Source organism: Parasteatoda tepidariorum, chromosome 10, assembly GCF_982258835.1.
Source record: "Parasteatoda tepidariorum strain Cologne lab strain chromosome 10, Ptep-v5.0, whole genome shotgun sequence".
Taxonomy (NCBI): Eukaryota; Metazoa; Arthropoda; class Arachnida; order Araneae; family Theridiidae; genus Parasteatoda; species Parasteatoda tepidariorum.
This window is the reverse complement of record NC_141764.1, coordinates 389007-399518: the sequence shown is the minus strand read 5'-3', so window position 1 is coordinate 399518 and position 10512 is coordinate 389007. Positions and strand designations below refer to the sequence as shown.

Here is a 10512-nt window from a genome sequence, read left to right as displayed (position 1 = left end):
TAAATAAAAAACTTTTTAGTTTAAAAGGTAAAAAAGTTTTTTTTTGCCCCATCATTCGATCATCAGACTATTTAATATCTGTTTCTAATGATCAGAATTCCCTTTTATTTTACTTTAAAATTTCACAAATGATATATTTAATGCTTTCATGTGATATGCAGCAGTTTTAAATAGCACTTTAAAATATCTAAAAAAGGACAGAAGTTGTCAGTTAAAAAAAAATTAACTAATACTTTTGAATAAGAATTTAAATAACTACACACGTTTGTTTTGCTATCTCATTCTATATAGCATTATTTAGAGTAGACAGTTGCGTATGGGTGTGATGATGACGTATTAAAAGAGGCATACAAAAAAAGCAAATTTCATTTCAGTTAAAATCCTCAATATTATATTTTTAAACTCCTCGAAAATGTAGTAAAAGAGGTATACAACTTAACTGTAGCAAACAAATTAATATTAATTAAGAACGAAACAAAAATGATATCGAAATATGCTGAATCACTAATGATACCGGGATGAAAGACATCGAAACCTATTTGATTGAATAGTATAACTAGAAGGTGTTTCTAAAATTCTGAAATCTATCAGGCTTTAATTTCTTTTTCTGCCACAAACTTTATCAGTAATTAAAAATAATAAATTCGTTAGATTTCAATATTGGTTCTGTTTTTTCGTTGATTAAATGTTAAACATTAACAGATATTCGTCTTTTAAAGCATTTCATTCTAAAATAAGATAATTATTCCACAATTGTAATTATCTAAAACTAATTGCTAATTGATATAAAGCTTTAGTGTATTCCATTGATGTGTTGAATGCTCGTTTTGGCTGGATGCCCGGGACTGTTGCTCTTTCACATCCTAGCCACTATACACCCAGGGCTAAAGAGAATAGAAGGGCTGGTTCACTCCTTTGAAGAAGCTCTCGCCGCGCCAATCCTCCGATTTTCTCTAGTGACGTCACTTTGGCGCAAAGCTCACACTTTTACTTCAAAAACAGAGCGTTCGGCCTTACTAACTCTAACTAATATTGGAGCATTTCTTTTTGTGGCATATTCTAAGACATTTGTTATTTTCTATAATGACTTTCCTCAGAGTTTGCAGTGAATATACAAAAATTTAAAACTATTAAAGAATTGCCAGTTTGCGCGATTGCAACTTGCAAAAATTCTGATAGAAAAACAAAAGGAAAAAATATAATAAAAAATAAATATAAAAATATAATATAATTAAAATTAAAATAATAAAATATAATATGTTCCCTAAAGTAAATGAACAACTATGTAAAGAATGGATTCCGAAATGACACAGTTAATATAAAACAGCAATACGTTTTTTTCTATCGTTAAGAACTTTTATAAAAATTCATTATCTAAATAGAAACAGCCTCGTTACTTCAAAAAGAAAGCAGGTGAAAAAAATTAAAAAAATTGATAAAGTCAGAGAAAATTAAAACGTAAATAAAAAGTATAAATAAAATATATAGTGTATAGTTGAAATTCTCCTAATTTCATAACATATTTTTTAATGTAGTTATTCTAAATATTTATGATTTTTTTAAAAATTATATTCTCTTCAATTTAAATATCTATAAATTATATCATCTTAAATTTAAATATCTATAAGAAATTGTAAAATTTCTAACGTCATTATGAACCTAAATTACTATTTTGTTTCAGTAATTAAGCGTTTAAGGTTGATGTTTCCTAATGATTAAGTATGAACAAATTGCTATTAACGGCATATTTTAAAATCAGGGATTCTAAATTTAACTCAACTTATTGTTATAAAAGAATATGTAGGTAAAAAAGTGTCGATATATGCTTTAATTTTTCTTAATAATTAAAGTTAAAACTGACCTTTTAAAAATAAGTATTTATAGTGTCATTTTCGCCAACTAGTAAAATATTTTTATAAGTTTAAAATGGTATTTTTTTAATATAATGGCCGAGAAAGTTTTTTTTGAACTACGTTTATGAGCGAAAATAATGTGTTAATTACGTAAAGTTTGAAAGCTAATAACCAGAAAAAGTCTAACTTATTTTTACAAAGAGAAAGATGCAAAGTTATCATAATATCTTTGCTTGCGATCTCCGAGATCTGTGGACACAATGACGTCATGAGGAGGGAAATCGTAGCTTCAGCTTTAAGAGAGGAGTGAACTAGCCCTTCTATTCTCTTTAGCCCTGCTATACACCATCAAGAGCAGAGCTGATACTTTAAACCCGCATGCCATTTATTCTCTCTGATATTTAATAGACCCTTTAATAAATCCTTAAAAATATAAGCCAAAAATTTACATAAATAATTAAAAGAAAAAATTCTTGCGCTAAAACTTAACAAATGTACTTAAAATAATTAAAAAGAAAGCAAAAATAATGAAGAAATATTTTCTATATAAACATCAATTAAATAATATCAGCTTACGAAATGTTCTTTCTATTTTTACAAACAGTATTAATATAACAGCCCTCCCCTGCTCCAGGGACTGCTGGATTGGGTTCCAAATGACAAGGCTACGGAGTTGAATATTAGTAGTCGTAAACTCGAAACTGGGTCGGCTGTGCAATGACTGTTATAAAATAAACTAATAAATTTGGCCGTGATAGCCTAGTTGATAGGTTGTTGGACTCGTGTTCGTGAGAATGGGAGTTTGAATCCAGCCGGCAGAAGAATACCCATGTATAAAATGGTGACTGGTGCTTGTTAAGCCTGTCGGGGTCACAAAGTCCTCCAAGTTCTCATAACAAATAAATACCTCTGGGTACTAATCTAGCAGTTACCTTGTCTTATGGATTGGGTTCAAAATGACAAGGCTACGGAGTTGAATATTAGCACTCGTAAACTCGAAATTGGGTCTGCCTGTGCAATGACTATTATAAAATAAACTAATAAATTTAGCCGGGATAGCCTGGTTGATAGGGCGTAAACTCAAAATTGAGTCGGCTGTTCAACGGCGGTTATAAAGAAAATAAAACTAATAATCAAATTGTATTTTCTAGTTTTCTTTCTAACTCTTTGCATATTTTCTACGCACATTCAAAATTTCATGTTTATATGTCTTATAGATTTTGTAACGTAAAGAAAGAACAATTGAGAAAAAAATTCGCGAAAAAAATCATTAAAAATTGCAAATAAAATATATTCAGAATGAATCTAAAAAAAAAAACTCTGTTAAATATATAGTGGCTCAGCACGCGAAATTTTTACTCTGTGCTTAAAGTGTGTTTCTTTTGTAACTTTTTCCCCTTGTTCAAAAAATATGTGCAATAAAAGAAAGGTTCTACAAAATAGTCTAATCACAATTAATGTATTTAACAATAAAGTAATATTATCAATTTTTTAAATAATATAATGTTAATACTCAACAATAAAAAATAGTGACAGTTTACTTTAGGTGTATAGAAATGGAATGGAACTTATAAGGGCCCCATCATTTTCTGTAGCTTAGGGCCCCACCAAGCTTAAATCCGGCCCTGGATACATAGCAGTAAGAAAATCATTATTTTTCAAGCTTATATATATATATAAAATATCGAATCAATTTTCAGAAAAATTTAAAAATTTAGTGCTTTTTATACAATTTTGAAAGGGTGACTGTAAAATCAATGCGAAACTCATTGGAAAAGAGAGAAAAATTGCAATCGATGCCGATATATTTATAAACTACAGTTTTAAAATTCTTCTGCTACTCTTTCGCGTTTCAGGTTTCCTCTCGGTTTGTCTCGATTTCTTAATGTGCATAATGTTGACAGATTTTTGTAAGAAGTATAGATGTATTTTGATATTTAAAACATGAATGAAGTGTAAGGTTTTGCCATGTTTTTGGTGTTATCCCATATTAGGCTATATTTTTGTAAAATGTCACTGTTTATAAAATTTTGGGTTTCTTCATAGCTTCCTTGCGGAATCTTCTGAAATCATTTGTTGTTTGTTTAGTGAAATTTAAATTTAAAAAACGCACTATATTGTAAACATTACAATATAATAATATTGGATGGCATGCTTTTTCAAGCTTAGGCGTAAAAATCAATCGGTAGTAGTAGCCTGGAAGTCTTTCGATGAATTTTAACCCCTAGCGCCATCTGTACTTAGCTTAAAGTTTTCAACTATCCATGCGAGGGACGCATAGCGAGAATGGCCCTTCGTTGTTGAAAAGTTCGCAAATCTTAACTGTAACTTCGACTGTTTTTAAAAATTTATTAAAGCCAGCCACTACAGATTAGGTATTCCTTTGATGTTTTATTAAACTCGTTCATTGAAAGATCATTATTTCTTCGACACAATCATCTTCACTTGTATTACTCTCATATAACAATTAATTTCATTTACTTATAATATTTTCATCGTTTTTCGACGCACCTTCTTATTGGCGTGCTTTTATCTATTATCATCATGGATAAAATAGATAAGTTGTATCAAAACTACGATATTTTAGCTGATTCTAAAAACAAACCATCAGAACATGAGGCCGAATATTTAGAAATAATTGAATCGGTTAAAGGGAAAACAAATGAAAAAATGCTTGCCTGCCAATTCATTCCTCGATTTCTTAAAGAATTTCCGGATCTAGCTTCAGCTGCTCTGGACGCTCAGCTAGATTTAGTAGAGGATGAAGATGTTTCCATTCGTAAGCATGCTGTTAAACATTTACCTGCCTTTTGTAAGGAATCGAAAGCATGTGTCGCAAAAATTTCGGATATATTAGCGCAAATGTTGCAGACGGAAGATTCAGCCGAATTAGCAACTGTTCAAAACACATTGATGACCATCATGAAGATTGATCCTAAAGCCACTCTGGATGGTATTTTTGGCCAAATTGGAAGCACAGATGAGGATGTCATTCGGAAACGAGCTATTCAATTTTTGTGTACTAAGTTCAAATTTATCCCTCCGGATATAGCGACAAAAGATGTTGAAGATTTTGTTCTCGAAAAGTGCAAGAAAGTGTTCCCGGAACTGGGTGGTGAGGATTTCTTAAATCTTATGCCTCTTTTGGCCAATCTGAAAATTGCTAAGTCAGTTCCAGTTCAACAAGCTCTCGTCAATTTAATTGCTGATCAAGCAGAAATGGATGGTGAAATTCAGGTATCTCTAGATTACATAGCAGGTTTTTTACAGTGTGTCCGCTTGGCTCTTCCGTATTTCTCACCATTCGTGCACTCTACCCAATTTGTTTCCTACATTTGCTTGTCTGTGATACCTAAGCTCGGAGAAATTGAGCTTTTAGACAACGGGGCAGAGTTGAGCCTCGACATCATAAAGCTTTTAGCAGAAATTTCCACTTTTGTTCACGAAGATAAGCAATTGAGTGAGTGTATAGATGCTGTTTATAAAATAGTAATCGAATATGTTCCATTGCCCCCACCCGCCGATGCCGAAAATGGCACTCAACCCGACGAGCCGAACTTGCAATTCACTCACATAGAATGCTGGCTCTATATCTTTCTACATTTATTGAAGCACGTTCCAGATTTTCTAGCTGGAGCCGACAACGTTCAACGGTCCCGTGATCTCAAGACCCGCCTTCAGTTTTTAGCACGCAGCGTTCAGAGTGGCGTCAAGACTTTCCGAGAAGCCTTGGTCACAGTTAAAGGTAAAGAAGCTAAACCTGAGGAAACTAAATTAAAAGCCATTGCACTGCGGACCATGAACAATATTAACTCTTTGATCAAAGATCTATTTCGTACTCCACCTTCTTTCAAAACTGTTATGACTCTCTCTTGGAAGCCAGTTTCTTCTACTTCTACGAGGACTTCAATAGTTTCTCCGAGTGTTAAGCGGCCATCCGAGGGTGAAAGTACTGACGATAGGAAGCAAATAAAGCGTGACGGCAAAGCTGGACGAGAGTTGTATCACCCACCTAGCGGAAAATACAGCACAAACCTAAACTCTTTCTCTCGGGCTCAGAGGGGCGGATCTAATTATTACAGAGGTCGTGGCAGAAGATTTTATTAAAAAGAAACTGTTATTTAGCAAACTTAAGTGTTTCCTTAGCATTCTAAAAGTGGGTGGTCATCTTTATTTTTAAAACAATTATACCTATGAAATATTTTGTTTGTGCTTAGTTTTCTTGTTTTGTACAATAATTTTGATTGTTACATTGCATCATTCGTTTTATTTAGTAAGCAAAATATCTAGTAAATGATGTGTCGCAGAACTTTGTTACTGATTTTTACTTCATTTAATATTTGATGGAGATAAAAAATAAAAAAAATTGTAACATATTTAATAATTGATAATGTTTATTATTTCTTCATTTAATAGCCTGTAAATTTTAAGTTTTTTTCTGTATAATTCTTTATGTTCACTACACATTATATAGAAGATAAAGTTCTGTTTTGTTTGATTGGATTAATTTACTGTTGCTTCAAGAGTTATGTAAAATTGTTGGCTTCTTCTCTAGGAACTTTGGACAACGGCATCATCTCTTCGAACGTCAACTCTAATGGAACTTTAAAATGAACTGGAAACATTTATTTCAAGTTTATGTGTGTAGATTTAATAGCCTGTGAATTTAATGTTTTTCAGTGTATTCTTTATGATTACTACATGTTATATTGAAGGAAAAGTTTTATTTTCTTTGGCTGGACTGATTTACTGTTTGCTTAAAGTTATTAGGATGTAAGTTTTGTAAAATTATTGGTATCATCTCCAGAACTTAGTTATGGGATTCAACTATATGCTAATTTTCTAATGGACCTTTAAAACTTGCTGGAAACATTCATTTCAAGTTTATGTGTAGATGATTTATCAGTTGCATGATACTTTGATCTAACTTCTAAAACAAATTGTGTGTAAAATTTTCAATATCTTATAATGTTTATTATTTTGTCATTTAAAAGCCTGTAAATTTTAATGTTTTTCAGTATATTCTTTGTGTTTACTACATGTTATATGGACGAAAAAGTTTTATTTTGTTTGGCTGGATTGATTTACTGTTGCTTCAAGTTATTAGGATGTAAAAGTTTTGTAAAATTGTTGTTTTCGTCTCCTGGACTTAGTTGTGGAATTCAACTTGATGCAAAATTTCTGATGGACTTTTAATATGAATTGGGAACATTCATTTCAAGTTTGTGTGTAGATGATTTGTCATTTCATGATACTTTAATCCAACTTCTAAAATGAATTTGGTAAGTTTTTGATTTGGTCACAAGTATTCCCATTTCTTCTTTAATCTAGTTTTTTAATTTCTTCAATATTATTTTCATTCACATTTATTCTTGTTTTCTTTATATTTTACATTATCAGGTTTTGAACAATTTTTTTTTCTGCCTATCTTTCCTTTAGTTGCCAAACTTAGTGAAGGTGTGATTCTATTTCCATTTAGTATTTTAAAAATTGATATTAAGCTTGGAAAAGCTAGATTTTCTTATCTTGTAAGTTTTCCATTTCAACTTACAAGACAATGTAAAATTTACTGCGAACTGGACATGACTTGTTTCTGGATCTTTCATTTGCAAGTTTTTCATTCATTAATGAAATTATTGCTATGACAATGACAGGATTCAACGTTAATGCGGTTTTATAGGTATTGCTTCTTTTTTGCGTTATCCCGAAACATTTGTAATTTGTTAAAATAAAAATTAGTTGTGAGCCCCTTTTTCTCGAAAAATCGCTTCTTGAAATAATTCTTATACTTTAAAAAAATTTTCAATTATTTATAAATTTTAAAGTTTGTATTTTAAGTATTAGCCTAAGGTATTATATCACAAGTAGATCATTTATTTTAAATAACATCACTGCCACTGCAAAAAAAAAAACACAGCTAGAGATTGCTTACGCTGAACATATTTCATTTTTAGTCTTATTCCAGAATCCGCCATTGTGCGATGCATCAGGTGTTTAGTACATTTAAAAAAAAATCTCATCAAAATTCTGTATGGAGAGTTATTGTGGTGTTAATAGTTCTTTTATTGATTGTGTTCTTTTTACCACCAATTATGTAGGCTTCAATAGACATTTGCCATTTAGTTGTTGAAAGGTCTATGGTGTAGATTTTGTCCTTTCATGATTGTCTTCTTTTCTTAATCATTGCTTTTTTGACAGGTCTACAAAAAAAAAAGGTGGGGGGGGGGAACCTCAAAGTTTTGAATAGTGACTTTGTGTTGGAACTTAATATAACTAGGTCACAAATCCTTGCGGCCAAACTCAGTTTTTTGTACGGACAAATTTGTGAGCTGCTCGTGATTTATTTGTTCATTCATTGTTCGTCTTTTGTTAATTTAAATTTTTTTTCCCAATTAGTCAGTTCATTTTTTTCTTCCTGAGATCCTTTCTTTAGGCAGAATTAGAGATTAAAAGCTAACCATATTTATTATAAAGCTACTTAACTCTAACAATAAATTCTTAGATTTCATTAAAATTTGCAATTTTGGCTAATCATAAATATGAATAATATAGTATCAGTTTTTTATATTATTATTTGGGCTCAATTTCCAGTAGTATATTTTGGTTCTACAGACCTGAAGGGATTATTTTCTTATGGTGCACGTTATGAGTATTCTATAAAGTACCAGTTTTTGGAATCTTAGTTTATAAAATTTCAGATTTTACAAAATACTCTAATCTGCTGTAAGATTTTGCCCTTTTCCATTTTTGATGAAGAATTTCTCAAAAAGAATTAGTGTTTGTATATTAGCAATTGTTTGCTGTTTTCGTACTCGTTTAGATTGCCACTATTTAAATATTTCAGTAAATTTTAGTTCGTAAAATTTTTTTACAGTGACATTTATTTTACATTATTTTAAACTAGATAACATTTCCCAGTCAAATACAGTGTGTTAAATACAAGTTCTTAAAGAGCAGATTGGTTCTACTATAAGAAAAGGAAACAGGTTGAAATGCAGTTTTCTATGTTCATTAGCTGAAGAGAGTGAATAAAAATAAATCAATATTCTGTTTTGGACAAATGGTCTGTGAAATCACTCACTTTTGGAAAAATCTCTTTGATGTTATAGAGATTAATTTTATAAATAAAAATAGTTCCCAGTACTTAGCTTTAAAAATTATGTAAATTACTATCCTAAGATAAAATACCCATTCATAAAGAGGAAGTTATTAATTTCATCATGGTAAGTATGATTTTTAATGTGTTTTTTTTTTCTATAAAATTTATTTTTGAAAACTTCGAACATTTAATATAAGTTGTAATTAATTGTTAAATTCTGTAAAATCTTCCTATTGCAAAGTACAATTATGTAAATTTTTTGTACTATTTTTTTTATCACTGAAAGTAAAATTACATTTTTCGGATTATGGATAAATATTCATTCATTTAAATATGGGATGAATTAATTCACATTTAAATTATTTTAACTTTGAACTAATGGTTTTAGAAAGAAACTAATGATTAAGACAAAATTAAAACGATTTAGCAAAAGTAAGTTCTTGAAAATACCCCAAAAATATGATTAAGGTTACAATGTATTTTTCATACAAGTGAAACCTGAAGTTGTCTAGTACTTTTTGATGTTAACAATATTACACCACCTTTACATACTTCCTGTTTTTGAATTTATCTGTATTGCTAAGTTATATTTTCTGCTCTTACATCTTAATAGGGATTTTCTTTTTAGCTTTCGGATATTTCAAACATTCTTGGGTTCTAAACTATTTTTTAACAGTTTTGTCCAATAGTTTATAGTATTAATTAATAGTTTCAATCACAGAAGTATCAAAAATTAATTGGAATGTAGACATTCAAAAAAGATAAGCTTTATCAAATTGATAAAATGGTTGCATTTTTTCTTACGAGATATATACTACTCCATGATTTGTTTATCAATATATTCCCTTTCTATATTTCATTATCCAATTTTGATATAAAAGTTTTCTCTTTTTTTTTTTTTACAAGATACTTTTTTGTTTAACATTTTAAATCCAACCCTGTTGATGACTTATTTTGGCAGTTCATTTTGATTGGACTTCTTTCGTATTTGGAAATTCCCTTCAAGTTCATATTTTGGTGTTAGAATATAGCCATTTTTTGGGTTTTGATTTTTAAAATTTTTCATAGTTATTATGTTCTGTTTTACTTATAACGTTTATATATGCCTAATTCCTTCATTTTTTTTTCCTTTGTAAAGAATATTATTCTAGCTTAAAACCTGTGGTTAAATTTAATCAATGTCACCTTTGTAATATTTAGTATTCAAAATAAATTTGATTTTTTTGAGATTTTTATTTGTTTTTCTTAGATTATTCAAAAAAGAAACAGCTGCACAATTTTAAAATAACATCGGGGCAGATTAATCTCCATTAAATGAGTGATAAAGTCTTAGAGCACAAAACAGACTGGTTCGAGCAATAGACAACTTTGTATGACTTGATCTGTCTTAAAAATATATGTATAAAAATAAGAATGTTATTTTAATATTTATGTTTAAATTTCTAAAAAGCATAAAAAGGCTGAAGAGAGATAAAAGTTGTTTCAAATTTATTCTGTTATGTAATGTAATTTGATAGTTAGATAGTGTCAACAATTAAATTACTTATTGTTTTGCACATT

The 10512-nt window shown here is 29.8% G+C and overlaps 1 protein-coding gene across 1 annotated transcript; it reads left to right on the top strand.

The window, feature by feature from the left end:
* Positions 1 to 4135: 4135 nt before the first annotated feature.
* cass (apoptosis inhibitor cassowary) lies at positions 4136 to 10181 on the top strand. The gene has a single exon (XM_016053920.4). It carries the CDS (start codon positions 4398 to 4400, stop codon positions 5958 to 5960), a length of 1563 nt encoding a protein of 520 aa, XP_015909406.2. The 5' UTR covers positions 4136 to 4397; the 3' UTR covers positions 5961 to 10181.
* The last annotated feature ends 331 nt before the right edge of the window (positions 10182 to 10512 follow it).

Excerpts from the sequence above, each read along its gene's own strand:
- cass (XM_016053920.4), top strand. The coding sequence starts at position 4,398 with ATGGATAAAATAGATAAGTTGTATCAAAACTACGATATTTTAGCTGAT.